Source organism: Sturnus vulgaris, chromosome 7 (assembly GCF_052056855.1).
Source record: "Sturnus vulgaris isolate bStuVul1 chromosome 7, bStuVul1.hap1, whole genome shotgun sequence".
In the NCBI taxonomy this organism is placed as follows: domain Eukaryota; kingdom Metazoa; phylum Chordata; class Aves; order Passeriformes; family Sturnidae; genus Sturnus; species Sturnus vulgaris.
Genome location: NC_142249.1, coordinates 8,499,969 through 8,524,234, shown reverse-complemented (window position 1 = coordinate 8,524,234; position 24,266 = coordinate 8,499,969). Strand labels below are relative to the sequence as shown.

Here is a 24,266-nt window from a genome sequence, read left to right as displayed (position 1 = left end):
AAGCTCGATTCAGAGAACATTCTGTGCATTGGAAGACCCATTTTATGAACAGTGAGTAGGCATTCTATCTTTGAAAAAGATGAACAAATAAATGGCATAATAATAGATTTATTTGTAATGTGTAACTGGGTCTTGGGAATAACCTCCAAGTGCTTGTTTACAAAAAAAAAAAAAAAAAAAAAAAAAAAAAAAAAAGTTTACTGCAATACATTTTGAAACGGGATATATCACTACGTACGTGTCACCTATAAGAACTGGCTGATTGCAGCTGTGTCTCCTTAGCATTTTGAGAACAAACGAGTAAAGCAGGCGGTGTTTTCTCTCACAAGGGCAGCTTTCCAGCGGCTCCAGTCCCAGCGAGCATCTCTGCGGGGCGGGCACAGCGCCCGGCTCGGACACCCCGCCCCGGCCGCCGCCTTCCCGGCTCCCCCGCGGGCACACGGAGCCAGAGGGTGCCGGGGTGTCCGGCCACGCCACATCGCTGTGCCACCAGCCAGGAGGTGAGAGAGAGAGGCCGGGGGATGCCGGGGGACGGGGGGTGACATTGTCAGGGCAGTGTCACCGCTCACATCGCCTCTGCGGAGCCCCAGGAGAGCTGGAGCGCTCCTCAGCCTTGCGGACGGGAAACAGGCAGGGATGGAGTGTGAAGAAGGTGTTTTTGTTAGGGTATTTTCTACCTTGACTGGTAACAGTCTTTTCCGTTCGGACACTGACTGCTGAGCGGGGGAGGGCATCTGCTGTGGGGTCAAATTCAGTACCTTGTGGTGAAGAAACAGGAGCCAGGAGACATTTACCTAAGGTATATGAACGAACCGAGTGCCAGGCAATAAGGCTTTTTTTATTTTCCCAGCTTTTGGGGAGGTGGGTTGGCAGCTCTCCCTCTTTGATCGGATTCTCTTTGGTTTGTGAAGTCTGCAGGGAGCGCTGCAATACGAATTATTATCGTTCCCAAGAGGGTCTCCAGATCAAGTGCTGGAGAGGGAGGTTCGAGAGCTGTTCATTTTGACCTGCTGGCACTCATCAGAACTGGTTCGTACCGGGTTCCCCTGACTGCTGGGCTGGAGACAGGTCTGCAGTCAAAGGCACAGGCGAGGGGACCTGTGACAGCAGGGACTGCAAAACCTTTCTTAAGCTCCGGAGCTGCCCCCTGCCTGTCCCTCTCCTCTTCTTACGGCTCTGCTGTCTTCGAGAGCCGCTGGCAGCAGAGTTACGGTCTCCCCTGGCCTTCCCCCTGAAGCCAGAGCTGCTGCCAGATCTTCCCAGCAGATTGCCTTGAACGCGGCTCCGACCTTGCCGATCCATGGGCGGAGACCCGGGGTGGCCGTGCTTCCAAATTAATCAATGGGAATCGCTGGAGATTTCCCAGGCTGGCGTTCTCACCGTCCCCTCTGTTCTCAGGGCCACGCCACGACCATGTCTGAGCTGGAGAAGGCGATGATTGCCATCATCGATGCCTTCCACCAGTACTCCGGGAAGGAGGGAGACAAGCACAAGCTGAAGAAATCGGAACTCAAGGAACTCATCAACAACGAGCTGCCTCACTTCCTCGGTGTAAGTACTGCCCTCCTCAGCCTGGCTGGGCTCAGGGGTCACCACACAGCCACTGCACTCCCCTAGCTCTGCCTCCCACGGGAAGCCAAAGAGGTTTATTTACACAGCAGGCCATTAAATCCTTTGCTCCAGCTCTACGGAGCAGCAGGATAAGGGGAACAGCCTGTATGGCAGACTGGGGGGTGGGTTGGATACTAGGGAAATCACCTTCCTTGACACGGGGTGGAGGGGACAGCCTTGCCCCAGGGGACTCAAGATGTCCCTTCCCAGCAGCACAGCTGTGGTTGCAATTCCCAGGGGCACAGGGCATAGACTGTGCCCCACCATAGACTGGGAACAGCCACAAGGTGTTTGGGGTGTGTCTGAACAGAGATTCAGCCATGAGACCACTTGAGAAATGGGGACATGTTACTGTCTGGGTATCACTGCGGTCCTCTCCAGCTTTGGCTGCTCGTTTCTATCCCTTCAGGAAATCAAAGACCAGGAGACTGTGGACAAAGTCATGGAGGCACTGGACTGCGATGGGGATGCAGAATGCGACTTCCAGGAGTTTGTGGCCTTCATTGCAATGGTCACTGCTGCTTGCCACGAGTTCTTTGAGCATGAGTGAACTGGTGGGAAGTAGGTGAGCCCCTTCTGCTCACGCTGGAGAGAGGCAAGGCAGCATTGCTCCTCCAGGAAAAGGACTGGGTGTGATTACAGACACCTTAGAGCTCAGCTTGTGCTAGACTTAAGCAGCTTATTAAAAGTGCTGTGGCTTTGTGAGCACTAAACACTTGTGTGGCTCAGGAAAGGCTCAAGTGCCCATTGGGCTGGATGCAGTGAGCGAGTGCCTTGCCTCAAGCACCTTCCCTGCTGTTTAAAGTCAGGAATGTGCATGGGGCTAGAAGCAGAGGGATGCTGTGATCCAAGCTTGCATGCAAAGGAAAAAAAGAAATTCAAGGCTTGAAGGGAGAGGTGATGCAGAGGGGGTGATAATGGAAATTTGCTGCTGAGCCCACTGGCCTGAACGGGAAGGCTTCCAGTGATTCCTGTGGGTTCTATGCATGGCATTAGAAACCAGCTCTTGTCCCCTCACAGGTGCTCAGCAGAGCCCACCCATTTCTTGGTACATTGTAACACCCCTGGCTTGTAAGGCAAAGTGTAACAATCTAAAAGCATAACCACGGGAGTGCTCAGGCTTTTCACTTTTTGATCAATCCTGCTTTTAGCAGCCTGCAGAACTGGAAGCAACAGCATATGAGGCTCCTGCACTGGGGTCAGCTGGGATGTGCCTTGACAAGGTGTCCAGGCTCAGTCAGAAGGGAAGTGGGATTGGCCCAGTGTGACCACAGACCAGGCACAGCCTCCTGAGTGTGTGGAAATGACAGGAATAAAATGTTGGTTTGGCCTCTGGTGAAAAATGTGTCCTTTTGTGCCAGGCTGCTCTGCACTGAGAGAGAAAGGCTGGGGAATCTGGCCTGAAGCACTGCTACAGATCATGCCCCTGGGTTTCTTGTTGGGCATCGACCCCTCATCTCTTCTCTGGTGTCATTGTGACTGGCCAGACAGCCCATGATTGTCACCAGCACCTGGCTGCCCACATTGCCAGGTGTACCTGCCAAGACAAAGGAGCACAAGGGCCCTCTGCAGGGTGTGGCTGCTGCTACCAGGCTCATTCAGGGCCTTGCAGTGGTGAGCCCTTGCAAAGCCTCAACTAAACCCAGGACAACCTCCCCAAAGCCTGTGCTTCTGCCTTTTCAGTCTGCACCTGCAGACCAGCTCAGCAATAGCTGTGAGCTGGGCCTTCCTGACCTGCAGCGCCAATAGTGACAGATTCACAGCAAAGATGCTCTCAGATAGTACCAGTTTTACGTCATTCCAAATTTTATAATGATTTTATGCACAAAATTACATCTTTGGACAGGAACCATCTTGCTATTGTCACCAGCCTCCCCCAAGCTGTGCAAGGGGACACAGAGCCAGGCATACAAGGGACAGCATCTTGTACTCCACCTACCACAAAAAGCCATTTTGCCATCCCAGGGTAGTGCTCACTTGATGAAAAGCAGTTTAGCACTCCATTTAAACAAATATATATTAAATTTCCACCCAGCCCTTCCAACAGCATAGCAGCAGCAAGTACAGCATCTCTGGGATTTACAATCCCTGCATGCCTCCTTTTGGGAAGCATTCTTGAGCCAGGGGGCTTTGAAGGGCTGAAACAAACCCGCTTGCTCACCGGCCATGGGAAGGCAGTGATGCTACACTGGGGGTGTTAGGAGGGCGAGGGGGACACAGCACTGGGACAGAACATGAGCAGCTCTACCATCTCATCATGGACTGCTGTCCCACGGCACTACCTGCACGAAGGTGACACCCTCCCAGCCGTGCTGGGGATAGCTGACTCACCTGCAGAGCACAACACAGTGTTTTATGGGCGCCACCCCCGCCGGCCGCACCCCTCCTCAGGGCCCCGGTGTTGAACGAGTGCCCGACACCCCGGGAAAGCAGATCTGAGGACCCTGATCAAGGGTGGGAGTGCGGGCACACGAGGGTCAGGGTGCACTGTCCCCATGGTTGGCACTGCACCCAGACACTTGTCCCCAGTCCCTCGTGGCCCACGAGGACGTGAGTTGGGCACCCAAGCGTTGATTTGTTATTTTTATTAGTGATGGAAACCACTCTCTCGGACTTTGGGGGTGCACGGAGGTGCAGACAGTCGTTCTAGGGGCTGTAGCTGTCACCAAAGGGACGGGAAGGCTGTCGGGGTCTGTGGGGAGGGATGGCACTCCTGGGGAAGCGAGCGCGGAGACAGACACGTGGGACGAAGGAGCTGAGCCCCGGCAACAGCCGACGTCCCACGGCGGGAGGGGACGGGGACAGTGAGGGGGCGGGACGGGGCGGGACGGCGAGAGCGTGGGGGCCGAACGGGGCGGGCGGGGCGGGACGGGGATAGCGCGGGGGCCGAACGGGACGGGACGGGGCGGGACGGGGATAGCGCGGGGGCCGAACGGGGCGGGACGGGGGCCGGCCTTGGTGCCGGCCCGTGGCCCCATTGGCTGCCGCCCGTGAGGCGATATGGGCCCAGCCGGCGCGGCCGCGGCGCTACCAGCTGGAGCGGCGATGGCGGCGGGAGCCTTGTGGGTGCCGGCGGTGGGCTCGGGGCGATGGCGGGGGCAAGGGCAGGGGATGGGTCCCGGCTGTGGGAGCGGGAGCGGCGATGGCGGGGGGCAGTGGGTGGATTCTGGCTGTGGGTCCCGGCGGGGCGCAGCGGTGTGGTGGTCGCGGCTCACGGTGCCCGTGTCCGGCAGGGCGATTCGGCGGCGTGGCGGCCCTTGGCGCACGGCGGCGGCCACGGAGCTGCCGGCCTGGCGGCTGCGCTGCGAGGGTGGGCGGCAGGTCTGGCACTACCTGGGCGATGGCGACGCCGGCGAGCGGCGAGCGCAGACAGCGCTGGAGCAGCACAGCCTCGGGCTGGACACGGTGCGGGGATCCGGGCCGGGTTGGCGGGGCCGTGCCCGCGGTGGCGGGGCCGTGCCCGGGGCGCTCCGCTGAGGTGCCGCTGTCTCCCCGCAGGGCGAGGCGCTGCGGACGCTGCCGGCGGCCGGCTCGGCCCGGGAGGCTGCCCGCAATGGGATGCGGTTCTACGCAGCGCTGCAGGCCGAGGATGGGCACTGGGCGGGCGACTACGGCGGGCCACTGTTCCTGCTGCCAGGTAAGCTTGGGCACCTGCCCAGGGGTGAGTGCCCTGGGGTTCTGCTCTCTGGCTCTACAGTGCCGGCCTGTCTGGTCCTCCAGGTCTCCTCATCACCTGCCACACGGCCAAAATCCAGCTGCCCGAGGGGTTCCGGAAGGAGATGATACGCTACCTGCGCTCTGTGCAGCTCCCAGATGGAGGCTGGGGCTTGTGAGTAGCAAAGATGCGTCTTTGAGTGATGGCAGCTCCAAGGTCCAGGACCTGGAGCTGCTGTCAGATCTGCCCAGGTTCGGGGAGGGAGACTCAGCACCTGTGATAGTTGTGGGTGGTTGGACTTGCTTGTGCAGCACTCCAGGTACACTCTTTGTCACAGCAGTGGCTGTAGCACCAAGTCTGGCCACATCTCCTCTGTGGTACTATATCCCAAAGCATCATGTGTTACATGATAGTAGTATGCAGAGCAATGTTTCCTCCTGTATTAGTCAGGTTCCAAAGTCACCCCAGCATTCCACTTCACCCTAACAAAGACAGCCTTGTGTCTAGCTAATGACAATAGCTGACTAATGGATGTGGTGTTTCTGTATATGCTCCTGACAGACATGTGGAAGACAAATCAACGGTGTTTGGCACAGCCCTCAATTATGTAGCCTTGAGGATCCTGGGGGTTGGACCAGATGACCCTGACGTTGTACGGGCCCGTGTCAACCTGCACAGCAAAGGTCAGCCATGGGGCTGGTACACTGGTGAGAGAGGTCTGGCCAGACCTGAGGGCTGCAGGGAACACTGGGGGCTGCCAGGTAGTGGAAGAACTGTTGTTCTTAATTACCTTTCATGGCAACTGCATTTTCAATTAATGATGGGAAGCTGTATTGCATTTTTGTACCATTGCCTGCTTGCCCTGTTTTGGGACATGCATCTCAGCCTGAGTAGTGTTCTCCCAAACTTGGGGAGAAGTGGGCCCTGAGATGGGGAAGAAAGTTGGGAGCTGGCATGGCTGTGTTAACCCTGAAAGCTGATACTGTTCTGTGCAGGAGGTGCTGTGGGAATCCCTTCCTGGGGCAAGTTTTGGCTGGCTGTCTTGAACGTTTACAGCTGGGAGGGAATGAACACGCTTCTCCCAGAGATGTGGTATGTGCCCCCCTCACTGTGGAGACAGGAGCTAGTGTCAGTCTTGCCACCAGCCTTGACCCAGAACTGTCCCAGGCGCTGGTGATTGCTGGGATAACTCCAGCTATAGCCAGGAATTGGAGGTGCTCAGGCTGCTTGTCAGCTGGGAGCCAGCAGCAGGCCAGCCAGTAGGTAGATAGCACTGAACACTGCATCCAAGGGAGATGCCAGAGTGCAGCCCTGTTAACATTTCCCACAAGGTCCCCAATACATTCATGTGCTCCCTGCCTGCCATCAGTATCTTCCAGCAGCCAGAGCTGGACCCTAGCAGGAAGGGACAGTCACATGTAAGACTGCTAGCCCTAAACCCTTGCTTCTGCCCTCTCTGAATACTCAGAGGGCTGCTGGGTGTCAGAGAGGGAAAATGTCTGACACTATCCCTGGAGGAAATTGGGGGCTACACAATACCAAGGGCGGCTGATGTTATGTCAGCAAATGCCATTAACTGACAGTCCAGGCCTCTGCTTTCAGTTGTCCTATGTGACTGAACTGGCTTCTCTCCTTCCTTTTTGAGCTCAAGGTCCTCCCTGCCCTGTGTCAGCTGGGCCTGGAGTGGTGTCAGGAGGGAGTATCCCTGTTGGAAGGGGAATCTGAGCAGGGCCAGGCTGTGTGTATATCCCCTAGTGCAGGGGACCTGCCCTGCTCTGGTCATTCTGCACAACATCTCTCCAGTGGCCCTTGGCCTTCACTGTTCCACACAGCAGCACTTTCTCTGTTGCAATCAGGCTGTTTCCCACGTGGTTTCCAGCCCATCCATCACGGCTCTGGTGTCACTGCCGCCAGGTTTACCTTCCCATGAGCTACTGCTATGCTAAGCGTTTGTCAGCAGAAGAGGACGAGCTTATACGGAGCTTGCGGCAGGTAAGGAAGGAGCTGATCCTGCTGGACAAGGATACACGGTTCCATGGCCACCTGCTGTACTGGCCATGCCCCTGTGAGCCAGTTCCTGACAGTAACTGGCCCAGGTGTTTGGATGGCCAGGCTGCCCTTTGCTGTCTCTTGCCAGGAGCTGTATGTGCAAGACTATGCCAGCATAGACTGGCCAGCACAGAGGAACAACGTGGCTGCCTGTGATGTGTACACCCCACATAGCTGGCTGCTGGGTGCTGCCTATGGTGAGTGCAGAGCTGCTGTGAGAAATACTGAAGCTGCCTTGTATGCTCAGAGCTCTTTAGGGTCTACTGCTAGCTACTGGGGTATGCCCTGCTGCCGGGATGGAGACAGGAATTATGTGATCCATGCGGTTCTCCCTCTCTGAGAGCAGCAGGGCCTTGTGCCCATGTCCTTAGGCCACTCTGGGGCAGAGCTTTGCTTTGTCCTGATGCTTAATGGGTTGTTGTGTGAGTTGGGGTGCAGCCTGCCAGAGCAAGTGAATCTGGCTCAGCAGGGTGGGGTTTTTTCATTGCATGTCCCTTTCTTTTTCTGTAGCCATCATGAACATGTATGAAGCTCACCACAGCACTCACCTGCGGCAGCGAGCCATCACAGAGCTGTATGACCACATCAAGGCTGATGACAGATTCACCAAGTGCATCAGCATCGGCCCAGTAGGACACTTGCTGTTAATCTTTTCATATCCCACTCTTTGTTTTTTGTTCAAGAACCAACTTGTGCAATTGTGGCATGTAATAATAATCTAGTAATAATCACTAGATCTTGCTCTGCTCCTGCTGCTTCTGACACTCAAGAGCTTAAGGCTAACAGGGCACAGGAGATACAGAGGGCATGGGGACAGCTGTGGCCCTGGTGAGGAGTATCTCTCCTTGAGGTCCAGGGAGATGATCTGAGAGGAAGCTCTGGAGTAATCTCGTGGGCCCTGCCCTACTAAGCTATGCTGGGTGATGCCACAGGTGGAGCCATTGGGATAAAGGCTGAGACAACCTCTGGATGGCTTTGTGTTGAGTGGGGGAGATGCATGTCTCTGGGGCTGGAAGAAGCTCTATCCAGAGCAGTGACAATGCTCCTCTTGGCAGATCTCCAAGACAATCAACATGCTGGTTCGGTGGTTTGTGGAAGGGAAGGACTCCCCAGCTTTTCAGGAGCACGTTTCCAGGATCCCTGACTATCTTTGGTAAGGGCTGAGTGTGTCCCATCTGGCACAGCACACCATGGCTCCTGACTCGCCTCCTGGTGCTCCTGCTGTGCCTATGCTGCAGCACTGTGCTCTCTCCTCCCACAGGCTGGGCCTCGACGGCATGAAGATGCAGGTGAAATGCTGTAGGAGTTCACCTGTGACTGAAGGGACCCTGGTGTGCTGGGGCAGCCCGTGGAGTAATGGGATAGCGTGTTCATCCCAGGCCTGAGCTCCTGGCATCTCACCTCTGGTGCCTGGTGGCCTTCTCACTGCCAATTCCCCCAGCTGTGCCAGGAGGGAGTACTGTCTGTCCTGCTAGTTTGCTTCCCTGTGGCTGGGAGCTCAGAGGCCTCTGTTCCCTCCATCCTCATGCGTCCTGGGAGAAGGGCAGGAGAAAGCCTGATCCTGCATGTGGGCTGAGCTCTGTTTCTCTCAGAGCAATTGTGTCCTTCTGTTCCTTAAAGCTCGCCACCTCTCCTGCCTTGGCTGTGCACAGAGCAGACTGAAGCAGTTGTCTTGTTTTGTGTTCCCTTGCTGTCCCTTGACCTGCTGCATCTGTCCTCTCTGTCCCGGCATGTCAGCTGTGATGCAGGGTCACCATAGGAGGGAGCTATAGGGGGTAATTTGGGAGAGATGTGCTGTCCAATAGCCCCACAGCCTGGGTCAGGCTGCTGCTAGCACCTGCCTCTCACTATCTATTTTCTCTCTTCCAGGGCACAAATGGATCCCAGCTCTGGGATACTGCTTTTGCCATCCAAGCCTTCTTGGAGGTAATGCACCCTTCAGTGCTACGTGCTGCCTTGGGAAAATGATCTCTGCTCATGAGTCCCTAAAGTCCAGAGCTCCTGCTGTGCACCCCCTTGGAACATCATTGTGGCCTGGCATCCTGTGGCTGAGCTGGGAAAACATGTCTGGCTACAGCCCCTGCTGACTGCGTACTGTGCATCTCTGTTTCTAGGCAGAAGCCCAGGAGATGCCTGAATTCACCTCCTGCCTCCAGGATGCCCATGGGTTCCTCCGGTTCTCCCAGGTGAGCAGAGCTGGTCAGTGGTGTCTCACACTGGTTGTGCAGGCTTGGCTGTTGCACAGAACCTTGTTGGATGCATCTGTTGCTTTCTGAAGGACTGACTAGCAAAGTCCCAGGCCCAGCCTCCTGTTTTCTACTCCTTGTTTTCAGGGAAGCATCTTTGAAGCTTAGAGAGGACCTTGGCAAAGCCCAGGGATGCTTGGGTTGTCTGCCCGAGCTTAGAGAGGCTGGAAAACTGAAAGCTTAGGCTTATTTGCCCTTCATCTTCTCTGGTACTGACACATTTGAAGCACCCTTCTGGGAAACCCAGGATCAGGGGATAGGGACTGTATGAGCGCAGCTTCTGCTGGCCAGGCCAGTAGTGGCTCAAGGTGAGGGTCACTGTCACCAGCAGCTTGGTGCATATGCTGTCACAGGGCTTGTTCATGGTGCTGCCAGTGGGAGATTGCTCCCTGCTCCAGAGCTGACCTCTTTCCTGTCTACTTCCCTCAGTGGAAGGCAGGTACTGTCCACTTCCACATGGTTCTGCACCCGCATTGGTTCCAGCCCATGGTCCTGCAGCCAGGCACCTGCAGGCCGTCCTCACTTGTTTCTTGTCTCCTGCAGATCCCAGAGAACCCACCTGACTACCAGAAATATTATCGCCATATGAACAAGGTATGATGGCTGGCACTCGTCTCTCAAGGACACATGACTGGAGCAGGGATTTGGGCAGAGGGAAGAGGAACCAGGGGCAGCACCTGATCTCTTCCAAGAATAGAGTGGGTGAGGGAAAGTGATCCTGCTCCCTAAGCCCATCTGATCCTTTTCCAGGGTGGCTTCCCCTTCAGCACACGGGACTGCGGCTGGATTGTGGCAGATTGCACAGCAGAGGGGCTGAAGGCAGTTATGCTGCTGCAGGAGAAGTGTCCCTTCATAGCCAAGCCTGTGCCTGCTGAGCGCCTCTTTGATGCTGTCAATGTGGTAAGAGCTGCAAAGATCAGGCCAAGGGACATGCAGGACTGTAAGAGAAGCCAAGGCCCACGGAATTGTTAGATCTTATATTAGATCTGGTTAGATCTGAGCTAGTATGAGGCCTGGTGTGGCAAGCTCTGTGATTCAGAGCTGCCTATGTGACCTAATGTCATGTGATGGCCCGGATTGGGCCTGCCTGTCATGGTGGTTTGGGACGTGGGTTTTCTGCCAGCCCCATAGACCTTTAGGTCTGAGTTTGTCCTCACAGCTGTACTACTGGAGTAGTACTGCTCATGAGGTTGTCTCACCCCCTCTCTGCTTGTCTGGGCAGTTGCTGAGCATGAGGAACTCGGATGGAGGCTTTGCCACTTACGAAACCAAGCGAGGAGGGCACTTACTGGAGCTGCTGAACCCCTCGGAGGTGTTTGGTAAGGGGAGCTGTGGGGGTTGGTTGTTCTGCCCACTGTGAAGGAACAAAGTGGCCTTGGCTCACCATGCCCAGTGGGTGCTGGACAGGGGATCAGTGTGCCCTGGGTCTGAGGGACAGGCTGGCAGCAGCTGGCCTGGAGGCTTGCCCACACAGGGGCTGTGGCACTGATACCCATTGCCTGCTGGTAGGTGACATCATGATTGACTACACGTACGTGGAATGCACATCAGCTGTCATGCAGGCACTGAGACATTTCCAGAGCCAGTTCCCTGAGCACCGAGCCCTGGAGATCAGGTGAGGCACTGAGATGAGAGCTGGGCAGGGGAGAAGACAGGCTCTTGGGCCTAAGGTGCCTGCCATGGCCTCCTGAACAATGTAGCTGCCTGTCTGCATGCTCTTGTCTCTTGTGCCCTCCAATAATGGGACCCATCAAAGCTTCCGAGGGGCTGATGGAGCCCAGTGAAGCAGACACTGAGTTTGAGCTGCTTCTGAAGTGGATGACTTCTTTCCTGTCCAGGGAGACTCTGCAGAAGGGCCTGGATTTCTGTCGCAAGAAGCAGCGAGCGGATGGGTCCTGGGAAGGGTAAGCAGTGTTCCCAGCACTCAGTTTTCTTCTGGCTGTCCCAGTGTGAGAGAGATCATCATGGCAAGAGTTCCTGGCTGGCAGGATCTGTCGGAGGGAAAGTAGGGGCTGATCGTCCCCTAGCTGTTGTGCTTTGCTCTCAGTTACTTTCCCTCCAGCCCAGCTAGAACAGGTACCTTGTGTGTTGCACAAGACCCAGAGAAGTCTGGGGTGGCTCCAGCTCCTGTGGTCCCAGTTCTGCCGATACCTGAGTTAGCTGGGAGCAGGTGCTGGTGAGACTGGCAATGGTTGGGCCATAGGGGAAGGCAAGCTGCAGCTCTGTTCCTGGCTCAGCTCTTCTGTGAACACAGCTGTGTTGCATCCTGCCTCTCCCTGGGGCCTCACACCCCTGACAGTGCTCCTCTCCCCTTCTTCCTAGGAGCTGGGGGGTTTGTTTCACCTATGGCACCTGGTTTGGTCTGGAGGCGTTTGCCAGCATGCAGCACACATACCACAGCGGGTGAGAAGGGGATGTCTGGGTGCCCTGCCTCTACTGACCTCCTGGGCCAGGGTAGGACTCTGTGGTGGGGCTGGATGGATGCTGGGGCTGCACATGGACTCTCCTGTCTCAAGGACTACTCCTCCCAAATCCTGTGCCTGCAATATGGCCAGGGCACTTGCTGCTTGACCCTCAAGCTCTTGGGGCAGTCCCGGCCATGGGCACCGCATCTCTTTGCAGCTGAGGACTGTGAGCATCTAAACACTCTCTGTCCCCAGTCGTGTCTTGATTCTGGCCCCCATCCCTGCAGGACTGTCTGCCGAGAGGTGGCCCAGGCCTGCCAATTCCTCATCTCCAAGCAGATGACAGATGGCGGGTGGGGAGAGGATTTTGAGTCCTGCGAGCAGCGCACATATGTGCAGAGTGCTGAGTCACAGATCCACAACACCTGTTGGGCCCTGCTTGGCCTCATGGCTGTCAGGTAAGAGCAGCCTCACCTGGCCCCAGTGCTCAGGGAGAAGAGATGCAAGCTGTGTTGGGTGGCCTTGGGCCTGGCTGGTGTAACCCAGTGCAAAGCTTTTGATCATGACTGCAGGCCTCCAGCCTGGGAAAATGGTGCCATATTCATAATATCTAGTGTCTTGTGGGTTGTGGGGAGCCCTTCCCAAAGCACTGAGCATGCCTGGGGCAAGCTTGAGGCAGTGTGGAGGTGATTGAGTTCCTCAGGCATGTGGATGAGGGTTTGCAGATGTTTTGGATAAAGATGCTTACATTTCCCGTGTGCTTTGTAGGTACCCTGACATCAGTGTGCTGGAAAGGGGCATTAAAGTGTTGATGGATAAGCAGCTGCCCAACGGGGACTGGCCTCAGGTACATCTTTAGTCTTTCCAAGGTGTTCCTGAACATGCAGCAGTCTCCTGTCACTCATACCATTCTTCTCTCTGCTTGTTTCCCAGGAGAATATTGCTGGGGTGTTCAACAAGTCATGTGCCATCAGTTACACCGCATACCGCAACATCTTCCCCATCTGGACCCTGGGGCGTTTCTGCCGGCTGTATCCCAACAGTCCTCTGGCTGGGCAGCTGCCAGCCAGAGCCAGACCCTCCGCTGGGGCAGGGCAGGAGGAGCAGAGAGCCCTGTCTGCTTGAGCCCTCGACACCGGGGGTGCCATGGCCCTGGACTCGTCTTGGATCCCGGTGTCTGCATGGGGCCATGGCAGTGTGTGCTGCATGGGATATCTCAATGCTGACCTTAGCATGTGGACTGCTGCCTCTGCCAGGGAGGGGTGCTGCGCCAGTGCTGTAGAACCTCTGCTTGCTGTCGAACCTCTTCTAAACATTCCCTTTCTAAGGTTTTTCCCAGGTGTATTCTCTATCCCCAGATGGGGAGTGAAGTGCCTTTTCAGACCATTTTGAAGATCTGACCAAGCTGCCAAGCTGTGTTGTATTCCACATCTGGACAGACTCTCATCCTCGTTTGCAAAGCTGCCTTTATCGTCACAGGCTGTCTGTCTATACCAAGAGTGTGGGATTTGAGGTCTCCCCTATGCCCACCATTGGGGGTAGGGAGGGGCACGGAACAATCCCTGCTGAGCTGACCTCTATACTGTGGGTGCCAGTGATGGCCTTTGAATTACTTGCTCTGCTCTGGAGCCCGTGCTAGGAGGGGAACGTGTCCTCCCCAGATGTGTAGGAAAAGGAGTGCTTTGCTTAATTTTGTTATTGTTCTGTCCCCCAGCTAGTGGTACCTAGCTTCTGCAGGTGAAGTCACCACCAGCCCTTGGAAAAGGGGCAGCTGAAGCAGAAAGCTGTGAGGTGGTTGGCATCATGGCACAGCATGAGCCCCAGGGCTCCAGCCTTCCCCTAGCTCAGGCCGTGGTGCTATGGGGCATTCACAGGTCATTGTCAGAGCTGGAAGTCAGTTGGGATAATAAATTGCTAAGGGTGATGCAAGAGGAACTTCACTGTGTTCTCCTTTCTGTCTGCTAGTGTGTGTCAGAGGCAGAGGGGAGCTGGCACAGCAGCCTCATGTCACGTGGCTTAGGTTGCCTGTCCCCAGATGTATGAGCACCATATCCGCTTGTGCTGGTTTTGCATTAATTGATTTTTGGTGAGGAAGGAAAGGGCCAGCCATGTAAGTGATTTTCTAAGAGAAGCTGCTAAGAGCTTCCTCTGTGCCTGGCAAAACCAGTTGCTGGCTGGCTCTGAAAATAGGCATGCTGACAAGCCAATTAAAGAGCTCAACACACCTCTGTGAGATTCATATTTTAAGCCAAACAAGCCCAGGAAAGAGCTCTCTTGCTTCTAGTTTATTTGGATTGCCTGAAATCATTGCAGTTTAATCTCAGAGCATTACCACGATAATTCTCTGCAATGACAGGCTGAGCATTTCTGACTTCTACTGGTGCATTGTGTAAATGGAAAGATGTGCTGGCTCAACCACCATCATCCAGAGCAGACGTCACTGTCACCATCACAGGCCTGGAAGTATTTTTGGTGAGAGCTGAAAATGCAGTCCACAACATAGAGAGAACTGGAAAATTCAAACGAAACCCCCAAAACCAAGCTTTGAAATGTTTGAGAAATAATGAAAATGTACAAGAAGGCAATGATTCCACATTTAAAGGCAAGCAAGTAGCTAAAGCTTGTCAATTCTGTTTAAAACTGATGGTTGAAGTGAAGCAAGGTGTAGGTAGGTGTAAATACGGGACAGTGAAGTAGTGAAGTGATTGTAACTGAGCAGAAAAGCAGTAATAGTGTTGTTGTATGTTTGGTTTGGGTTTGTGTGTGTTTGTTTGACACTGAGTTGCGTGAGGCAAAATGAGATGTTTGGTCAGTGCATATGGTGTTGGGTTTTGCTGTCCATCTCAGCCTGTGTGTTGCTGAGGCAAGTGAACCTCAAGTACTTATATTTTCTATATGCCCAGCCAAGTCACAGAGCAGCTAAGGTTTGTCATGCAGGATGTAGCCTCTGATCAGTTCCCTCCAGCAGTGGCATTTGTAAAGTCACCAGAACTAAACTTCACCATGGGGGGAATCTTCAGGGTTGAATTGCGTGGGTTTTGCATCTCCGGTGTTCACCAGCGCCGAGCGGGAAGTGAGGAAGACACAAGGACAGTTCACCTCCCTGCTCCTTCCCTACTGGATATCTCCACTGAAAGGCCACAAGCACAGTAAGTGTCAGGGCAAAATTTCATGATGAGACAACTGACATTCTGTACGGAGCTCAAACCCGAGACTGCTGCATTCTTGACACAGTGTTTGAAGCAGCTGAGTGACTGTGAACAGTGACTCATTCTGTGATTCCCGACTGAGTATCCTGAAAGGAAGGCCCCCAGCACTTTGACTGGCATCTATACTGGGCAAGCTCGCACGCTTGAGGCCACAGGGAGGCTGTTGCAGACATTGGGCCAGCCCAGCTACAGTGATGGTCCTGCCCTGACGGGGGCAACGGCCATCCCCTGACCCTGGGCAGAACCTGTAGCCCACACCACAGGTCCCCTCGAGAAGTGCAACAAGGCACAGGTGCCTCTCACAGATATGAAAAATAATACATGAATCATATCAATCTATCAATCTGAATACACCTTGGTGAATAATATTCTTGCCACCTCCTGAAATACAATGAAATCTGATACAGACAAGTATTGCCACCAATTGCTCCAGGTGCTCCTGCCAACAGCCACCTGCAGAAAGGAGCGCACACACCAAGGCACGTGGATTTTGGCTGTCCTCTGGCAGAGAAGACCCCCGGGGACACAGGTGTCTGTGGCAGGAGCAGGCACCAGCATTGGCAGGGCTTGGGGGTGGCAGGTCTCCTTTGGCAGGGACTCTGCCCCACCTGCTGATTTCAGTGCTCCCAGGGCCCCAGGGCTCAGAGCAGCACTCGTGTCCTGGGCCATAGGTCCCGCGTCTGCGTCACACTCCTGTGTGTGTGACGGCCACCCAGCACCAGGTCTTGTCCCAGAGAGGCCCTGGCAGCTCCCGTGGAAGGCCCCGGTGCCCTTCCTGCTGCAGCTGCATCAGCAACCGTGGGGGCTCCTTCTGCAGCCCTGAGCAGGCAGGCCAGAGGAGCATCTGCTTGTTGTTTGAGCCATTCCTAAAGTTCCTGTTGGGTTGTCTTTGAACCTTGTCGGAACGTCTTCCTTGCAAGCTGGGGCAATTTGGGGGGGGATGGGAGTGTCCCCAGGGCACGTGGAGGTGTGTCCTAGGGCTCTTTGTGACACAGTGCAGCGTGGTCACCGTGCAATAGGAAAGGGACAGAGTGTACAAGGGCGACCCTTTGTGACATGTCGTGACATAGGTGCCGGCGTTGACACGGCCACCCCACAGTGCTCAGTGCACTCGTCGGGAGAGGACGGAGAGAGCGGTGCTGTGAGGAGCCCCCACACAGCCAGCTCGTTCCTTGCTGACCCCGAGCTTTTCCAAAGCGTTATCTGTGCAGGTGACCTCGAGGCCAGACTGCGGGACTTGGCGACCCGGAGCATTTCCGAAGCATCTGCCATCCCTGCGGCCGGTGCCCTCGAGGACAGACTGCAGGACTTAGTGTCCTCTAGCCTGCCCAAGGCTTCTCTGTTGCAGGTGCCTTCAAGGCACAACTGCACCACTTGCTCATCTGAAGCTTTTACAAGACATCTCTCCTGCAAACAACCAAACTCCAAAGAGTGACATGGAGCAGACACCTCCCAGAGTGCCCAAGCTGGCCTGGGTGAAGGAGGAGGAGGAGGCTGCAGCTCCCTCAGCACAGCAGCCTGAAGAGCTGGAGCAGATCCAGCTGCTGCAGGAAGGTGAGTGGCAGAGCTGGGCCACAGGACTGGTGCCTGCAGTCAGCCTAGCCCCATAACATCCCATCCCACCCCATCCCATCCCACACGCCCACGGATGGATGCCCAGAAGAGCGGCTGGGGCTGAACCCCCTGGCAGCCACAGCCCATGCCTGGGGCATCCCGGGGCTGTCCCTGCCTGGGAATGCAGGGCTGGCCTGTGTTCTCAGGCGTCTCCCACAGCCCCTCAGCCCTGGCTGTGCTCGCTCTTTGCCAGGTGCCACCACGGAGCCGACACAAGAGCAGGAGCCTGCCCGTGGCCGCTTCCGCAGAACAGCGCAGGTACTGCAGCCATCCCCACCTGGGCTGGGCCTGCTGTCACTGCTCAGCCCAGCACCGTGCTTGGAGCACTCCATGGATTCTCCCTCTCTTCCTGCCCTTCTCCTGCAGATGATCTATGAATTCATCATGAGCATTTGGCGGGAAGAGACCACCGGTGTGGGCACTGGGCTCTGGGCAAACTTTCAGCTCTTCAGTGCTGAGACCGGTGCTGCCATGCTGGATTTGCTTGTGGAGAAGGGCATCTCCAATCCAAAGCAAGTAAGCAGCCTGTGGCCGGGGCGTGATCACCCCAGGAACTGTGTGGTGCCTCAAGCCAGCTCTGCTGGGTTCCCTCAGCTTTTGAGGCCCAGCCCAATGTGGTGGGAAGGGCAGCACCTCTCAGGGGAAGCTGGGGCAGTTGCTGCTCGGGCAGGTGTCCAAGTCTCGCCGGGCCTTCTGCAGGTGCCAGCCATGGTGAGGTACATCCACAAGTGGCTCACGGCCAATGAGTCTGCTGGGCACAGGCTGGACAAGGCCCTTCTGGAGCTGACCAAGGACTACCCCTACGATGTGCTCATGACTCTCTTGCGCTGGGCCCCATCGGGTGACAGGTACGGCAGCCCCACCTGCCTTGAGGGCTCAGCGTTCCCCGGCCCGTTACCCGGTAGAGCCTGTCCCTGGTGACTGCCAGACAGGCGGACAGTTCCAGGAGCCTCCGGCTCCTCCGTTTGCCAGTGCTGGCATGCCAGCCCCTGAGCGTGTTGCCACGCTCCCCCCCTGCCCCTCAGGATGCCTGCATCCACGTGGGCTGGCTGGGTGCTGCCAGCGAGGGCCAGTGCGGGCCCCTGCAGCAGCCCAGGCCACAGTGCTGTGGCCCAGACCCCCCTGACACAGAGCTCTGACCCCACAGAGCTGCTACGGCCATGTGGGGAGTGATCATGTCCTCCGCTGGGACTGCGGAGCCGGCGCTGAAGATACTCCTCAACGTGCTGAGCACCTGGCCAGAGGACAGCGTGTACACCTCCGATGGGGACAGCACAGGAGTCTTTGCCCTGGCTGTGAGTTCCTGCAACTGACCTTGGCTTGCCCCTAGGCCACCTCTCCAGCAGCTGGCTCTCTGTCCTCCCCCCAAGTGCATCTCTCTGCCTCAGGCACTGGGCTGAAACCTGCCCTAGGGGCAAGGTTCAGGGGCACCAGGCTGGCTGCCCCCGCGCTGTCTCCCCCGGCCTCTCCCTCGCATGCTCGGGCCCTGCCACACGGATGTCTTGGCACTGAGTGTTGTCTCTGGGTGGTTTATTTTTTGCAGGCAACCGTGACACTGTGGAGGGTCTTCAACCTGACCTGCTGCCCACCTATAGTGCTGGAGAATTTTCCCCATCTCTTCCTGTGTCTGCTCTTCCAAGTTTACATTAGCACACTGGATACGCCAGAGGAGGTTGATACCTTCTGGAAGGGGTGCCAGGAGCAACTGGGACTTGCCACCAATCCCCAAAGGTGCTCCATCCCAGTTCTCACGGTCTCCCCATCCCTCCCATGCCCCCAGGGCAGGAGCCAGGGCTGCCAGCATGACCTGGCCTTTGCTCTGCACACAGGTTTGCAGTGCAGACCCTGAAGGTCCTGCTCTGCCGAGTGCAGTGCGAGCATGTGGTGGTAGCCATGGAAGACAAGGGTGGCTGGGACACGCTGCTCTGTACTGACACCCACCACTATGCAATGGGTCTGCTGGCCAGGTGAGACCCACTTGTCCCTGCTGCCCCCGGCATTTGTGCCCAGGATGCCCCACACAGTTCCCATGGGCATGGGTGAGAGGGCTTTGTCACAAAGAGACCAACGAGCAGACTGGAAAAGGCTGGGAGAGGAGGGTGCCCGGGAACAGCCGCCTCCCAAAGCGCCCACGGGGTGCTTGGGAAAAGACCAGACCTGTGTGAGTCAGTCCTGGGAGAGCTTTGCCCACCCGGCTCAGGGGCAATGATGCCTTTTTTCCCCCCCACCAGGGAGATGTGCTGTGTCTCCATGAGCTGGTGCTGCAGCATCATCTCCTGCCTCTTGGAGATCCTCAGCCAGGACATTTCAGACTGGCAGCTGCCCGCCATGGCCTACCTTGTGGAGGTGAGCCCCACGGGCAGCGCAGCCTCGCCGAGCTGCCTCCCACCTCTCTGCCCTCTCAGAGCTGCAGCTGCCTGTGACGCTGCCCGTGCCCTGTGCTGCTGCCTCGGCTCAGCCCTGTGCAGTTCTGAGCTCCTGCCAGCTGGGCACCCCGCTCACTGCTTTGTGCCTTTCAGGTCCTGGACTTCCTGGACTTCAATGAAAGGGGTGACAGCCTCCTGGACATCATGGCAAGGCGCCTGCAGAGCACGTCCAGGGAGATGCGTCGCCTGGCGCTCAGAGGCCTCGTGCAGCTCAGCAAGGACCCCTCGATGGTGAGAAGGCAGCAGCGGCTGAAGCTGTGCTGGCAGCGTGGGGCTGGGGAAAGCAGCCCCTTGGGCTGGGCTGGGCTTTGGGAGCCGTGGCAGCTGCTCCCCTCTCTCCTGCGTTGCTGTTCAGCTGCCCGAGTGCTTCAGGACAGGCCTTCGGCCCCTGGGCTCCATGGCGGCAGCAGCAGCAGCAGCAGCAGCGTGGGCTTGCCCAGCCTTGTCTTCCATGCAGTACAAGAGAATGCGCAGCCTGACTGAAAGCCTCGCGGACCTGTTGTGGGATGCCGACGAAGACATCGTTGAGATGACCGTCGTGGTGCTCAGCTTTCTGCTCTTGCACAGAGACCTCGCAATACCCAGCCCCATCGCCCTGCAGCTGGCTGGCGCGCTCTGGCCGCTGCTGGACAACGTAAGGCTCTGTGCCCCCAGCCACGGCCACTGGGTGCTGCCCTCAAGTGAGGTGCTCCGTGGATTTTTGGGCCGGTGCACAGAGGGGCCTGGAGCAGCTGATGTGGAGGGCTTTTGCTTCCTTTCCGACAGGACAACCACCATGTGCAGCTGCTCTCCATCCAACTCTTCCAAGAGGTGATGAGGTCGGTAGAGGCAAATGGTAAAAAGCGCCTCAAGATGCATGTGAGCAAGAGCCTGCTCCCACTCTTCTTCAACTGCCATGACGACAACATGCGTGTGGCAGAGGTGAGGACTCCTGGGCGCTGGTGTCCTCCTGGGAGGGGGCTCAGCTGTCTCCCTGCACCCTGGCACCTCACGGGCTCCAGCCTCCTCCTGGCCTTGGCACAGGGAGGCAGGTCCTGTGCCCTGGGCTGCGGTGCCATCTCTGGGTCTCTGCCGCTCTGCAGGCCTCTTGTGAAGCGCTGCTTTGTGCGCTAAGCTTCCTGAAGAGGAGGGATCTTGAGCGCCTGCTGCTGACAGACCAGATGTGGAGGTTTGGCGAGTGCTTGGTAAGGACAGCCTGCAAACCCCAGCCCCAGCAGGGAGAAGCCCCCTGCCCACGGCGCCCACTCTGTGGGGCTGGCAGCTGTGGCCGCTGCCCGGTGCTGCACCCAGGGGCACCGGCCTGCGGCCCACACGCTGCTCCCTTCCCTGGGCTGGCACGGCGGGCTCTTCTCCAGGCTCCTCTGGCCCCAGGCCAGGAGCTGATGGAGCCCCGAGGCAGCCGGGCTCTGCTGCGGGGCAGCACCGCGGCTTGCCGGGCCCTCTGCCCCGCTCAGGGCTGTGCGGGCAGGCGAGGCCGGGGGCCAAGGGACAGAGCCCGCGCCAACCCTTCCCTCCGTGCCGTGCCGCTCTCTCCAGCTGGCAGAGGACAGGAGCCGAGTGGCCGAGCTGCTGCGCCAGGCCCTGCCGTACCTGCGGAGCCCACAGGAGCCCCTGCGAGAGGCGGCCGTCAGGTTCATCGGTGAGCCACAAGCCCGGCTCCCTCCCCGCCCCGCCCCGCCCCGCCCCGCCCCGCCGCAGCTCGGCCCCAGCCCCGCCTGCTGCCCCGGCAGCGCCATCCGGGCCGGGGCTCTGGAGCCCCGCCTGCCCTCGGGGCTGCTGCCGCCCTCTCCCAGCCGCGTCTTCGGGAGTCAGGATGCGGCGAGGGCCCGGCTGGAGCCCTGCACGGCAAGGCGGTGCTGTGGCCACAGGGCTGGCAGCGCCGCTGTGGGGCAGCTGTGCGGCTGGGGCCGTGACAGGCTCTGTGTTGCCAGGGATGGCCGGGCGGTTCCTGCGAGAGCAGCAGCGAGAGTTCCAGCTCGTGTGCAGGGGTGAGTGAGGCCAGCGGGCTGTCAGCGGGGGCTGGCGCTGGCAGCTGCGTTCCCCGCCCCGGCTGGGAGGGCTCTGCTGCCTGCGCACACGACGGGCAGCGTGGGCAGAGCACAGAGACCTTTCAGGGGCCTGTGGGAGGGAGATTCATGGGCAGCACCTTCCCGCTCATCCTTGCTGTCTCCTGCTTCCTCCAGGCCATGGCAAGAGCTGCCGTGTGGGACGGATGGGCCAGGAGGGTCTCCCCGGGTCCCTGCAGATCCAGGCTCTCTGATTGTGGCTCTGTTCCTCTCTCTTCCAGCTCTTCAGGACATGGCATATGACATCAGCCCTGCCGTCTCATGCCTGGCTCTTCAGACTCTGTACGTCAACATAGCCGTACAGAGCATTCCATCCTCCCGACTCCAGCAGGTGCGAGATGGATTCCGCCGGCTCTGGAAGTCACGGCCTAGCCTGTGTCGCGCTGGCTGGATATCCTGCATGAGCTCTCTGGAGAACTGATCTGGGAGGATGCGTCTGCTGGGGCCACCTGAGCCTGCAGGGAACACCTCTGCACATCAAGCACTCCCCTTCACCCCATTGTAGGATTAGTAAATTGCTGTTGTCATACACAAAGGTCCAGGAGCTTTCTTTTGGTGCCCAGAGTCTTCAGGCCAATGGGGAGGAGGGCAAAAAGGGTGCTTGTGCTCGGCAAGTTGGCCAAGCGTGCGGTGTGGAAGGGAAAGTGGCCAAAAGGCCCTTGGCCTTTGGTGGATGTGCAGAAGGCTTCCGACTGAGCGGGTGAGCAGAGGCCGGAGCTGCGGCGGGGATCCCTGAGAGACTGGTCCTTGGCAATTGCCAGCACCCCTCTCCCAGGCAGGAAGCGCCATCTGTGCCCTGCCCGTGTGTTGCTGGCTGGATTGCTGAGGCCTCTGAGGTGCCTCTTGATGTGGCTCCTCAGGAGCTCCTTCAGCAGCCAGGCAGGCCTGGGGGAGGCCTGCAGGGCACGGGACAGTGGGAGGCCACGAAGGGCTGGGGTGCTGCCAAGGCCTGCCAGGAGAAGGCAGTGGGAAGGCGCGAGGGGGGATGCGTGTGGCGCTGGGTGGCAGGAGGCTGTGACGGGACAGGAGGATTTGTGTGGAGGGGTTGGCAGGAAGCCCTGAGCAATTGGGTGGCAGAGGCCCTAAGCAGCCCCCAGACAGCCGCCTTCTTGCTGCCAGCCGGCTGCTCTGGCACTTCCCCGACGCGTGTCTGGTGCCTGTGGCAGAAGCCCTCGAGGCCTGGCCTCAGCAGGATGGTGGGGACACCCCTGAGATGCCCAGGCTGGTTTGGCTAGGGACAAGGAGGGACAAGTAGACCAAGAAGGCCCTGCTGGAGCATGGCCACTGGCTGCTGCAGGCGAGAAGCAGTGGGAAGTGGCAGCACTGGCGATCAGCCCGGGTCCGCAGAGCTGCCCAGACCACGGTGCCGTGTGGCCGAGACCCCTCCGACACTGAGCTCGGGGGCCACGGAGCTGCTGCCACCGTGGCAAGGACGATGTCTCTTGGAGCTGGCCTGCGGAGCTGCTGCTGTCAACGAGGCTCTGGACACCGGAGAAAAATCACCAGAGTGTGCACAGGAACAGCAGCACCCAGAAGGCTTGTACCTGCTCAGGAAGACTTCCACACCAGCCAAGATGCCAAAAGAGGGGATGCTATGGCCACAATTTTTCGTGGCTTGGCAAAGGGTGTCAGGGAAAGTGGTCACCATGGCTTTCTCTTGACTTGCCAGCCTCACAGCAACGCTTGGCAGCTTCAGCTGCAGCCTGTCCCCCTGACTGACTTCGGTGGCTGTGCTTGAGCGTACATTCACCTTGCACCTCGTCGGCCGTCGCAAGGCAGCAGCGTTGGTGCCATCGTTAGAGACTCTGATGGGACACGAGCCTCGGGCTGCAGCTGCTGACACTCTCCTCCATTCGGGCACCTTCATCAAAACAGCGGGAGCTTCTGAACTCGAAATGGAGAACTTGCTCAAAAAGCAGCAGATGCTGAAGAAAAGCAGGACTCGTGTGCCTGAGGTTCAGGGATGGTGGGAAGTAAGCGCTTTGGCGTCTGCTGGAACAGATGGCCCAGGTCACAAGCTCAGGCTCTGCTGAGTGAGGATTCTGCTCTGGTCTTGCTGGAGGACGTTCTCTACCAATGCACAGCCCTCCCTTGTTCCTGCATCAAGTCTTGTGGAGCCGTGGGAACAAGTGTGTTCCGTGTCCATCGAACAGAAGCAAGCGGCAGGATATGTTTGCTCCCAGTGCTTGTCTTGGCTGTTCCTTCATGGTGCTGGCACCATCATCAGAGACACAGAACAGCTTGTCTCACCCCAGAGTTATCCCTATCTTCTGCACTTGCCCAGGTTCCTCGCAGGTTCACCAGGGAAATTCACTGCCAGTGCCTGTCCGTTCCCTTGCCCAGCAGGCACCCGCTTGTGTTTGGACGTGAGCGCCTGGCCACAGCCACACAGGCGGCAACCTGGGAGCATTGGGCATCACACGCTGGGCTGATGATTTTTACCAGAAAGCAAGAAAAGCAGTCAGAGGAACAGAAGGAAACTTGACAGGATCTCCGTAAGAATCTAATTGTGCTGTGAAAGTCGACAGTGGATGGGGTTTTTGTGCTGAGCAGAATCACTTCCAAGCAATAATCATTCCAGGAAGGAGTAACAGCTTCTGCCTTCTGACAGAGACCCAGGTGTTGCCAGCAGGTGCTCCTGCCAATGACCTTATCTGCAGAAAGGAGCGCACACACCAAGGCACGTGGATTTTGGCTGTCCTCTGGCAGAGAAGACCCCCGGGGACACAGGTGTCTGTGGCAGGAGCAGGCACCAGCATTGGCAGGGCTTGGGGGTGGCAGGTCTCCTTTGGCAGGGACTCTGCCCCACCCGCTGATTTCAGTGCTCCCAGGGCCCCAGGGCTCAGAGCAGCACTCGTGTCCTGGGCCATAGGTCCCGCGTCTGCGTCACACTCCTGTGTGTGTGACGGCCACCCAGCACCAGGTCTTGTCCCAGAGAGGCCCTGGCAGCTCCCGTGGAAGGCCCCGGTGCCCTTCCTGCTGCAG

At 57.6% G+C, this 24,266-nt stretch overlaps 2 protein-coding genes across 3 annotated transcripts; both read left to right on the top strand.

Annotated features, from left to right (window-relative positions):
- On the top strand, window positions 1–2,954 carry S100B (S100 calcium binding protein B). Of its 2 annotated transcripts, XM_014891702.2 has the most exons (4): window positions 1–51; window positions 330–500; window positions 1,399–1,551; window positions 2,021–2,954. In XM_014891702.2, exons 3-4 carry the CDS (start codon window positions 1,414–1,416, stop codon window positions 2,159–2,161), a joined length of 279 nt encoding a protein of 92 aa, XP_014747188.1. In that variant the 5' UTR covers window positions 1–51; window positions 330–500; window positions 1,399–1,413; the 3' UTR covers window positions 2,162–2,954. The 2 variants fall into 2 exon arrangements, with proteins under 2 accessions (XP_014747188.1, XP_014747187.2); XM_014891701.2 differs by lacking the exons at window positions 1–51; window positions 330–500 and adding an exon at window positions 590–799.
- A 1,662-nt stretch (window positions 2,955–4,616) lies between these two features.
- On the top strand, window positions 4,617–13,901 carry LSS (lanosterol synthase). Its single transcript, XM_014891727.2, has 22 exons — window positions 4,617–4,673; window positions 4,845–5,016; window positions 5,110–5,248; window positions 5,332–5,440; window positions 5,828–5,949; window positions 6,262–6,358; window positions 7,123–7,258; window positions 7,404–7,512; window positions 7,826–7,944; window positions 8,371–8,468; window positions 8,577–8,604; window positions 9,185–9,241; window positions 9,430–9,501; window positions 10,105–10,155; window positions 10,312–10,461; window positions 10,784–10,880; window positions 11,071–11,176; window positions 11,400–11,465; window positions 11,884–11,964; window positions 12,254–12,424; window positions 12,735–12,813; window positions 12,900–13,901. Exons 1-22 carry the CDS (start codon window positions 4,657–4,659, stop codon window positions 13,089–13,091), a joined length of 2,268 nt encoding a protein of 755 aa, XP_014747213.2. The 5' UTR covers window positions 4,617–4,656; the 3' UTR covers window positions 13,092–13,901.
- The last annotated feature ends 10,365 nt before the right edge of the window (window positions 13,902–24,266 follow it).

Excerpts from the sequence above, each read along its gene's own strand:
- S100B (XM_014891702.2), top strand. The coding sequence starts at position 1,414 with ATGTCTGAGCTGGAGAAGGCGATGATTGCCATCATCGATGCCTTCCAC. Across the intron at positions 1,552-2,020 it reads AGCTGCCTCACTTCCTCGGT|GAAATCAAAGACCAGGAGAC; the intron begins GTAAGTACTGCC and ends CTATCCCTTCAG.
- LSS (XM_014891727.2), top strand. Across the intron at positions 10,156-10,311 it reads ATTATCGCCATATGAACAAG|GGTGGCTTCCCCTTCAGCAC; the intron begins GTATGATGGCTG and ends ATCCTTTTCCAG. Across the intron at positions 12,425-12,734 it reads CTTGGCCTCATGGCTGTCAG|GTACCCTGACATCAGTGTGC; the intron begins GTAAGAGCAGCC and ends TGTGCTTTGTAG.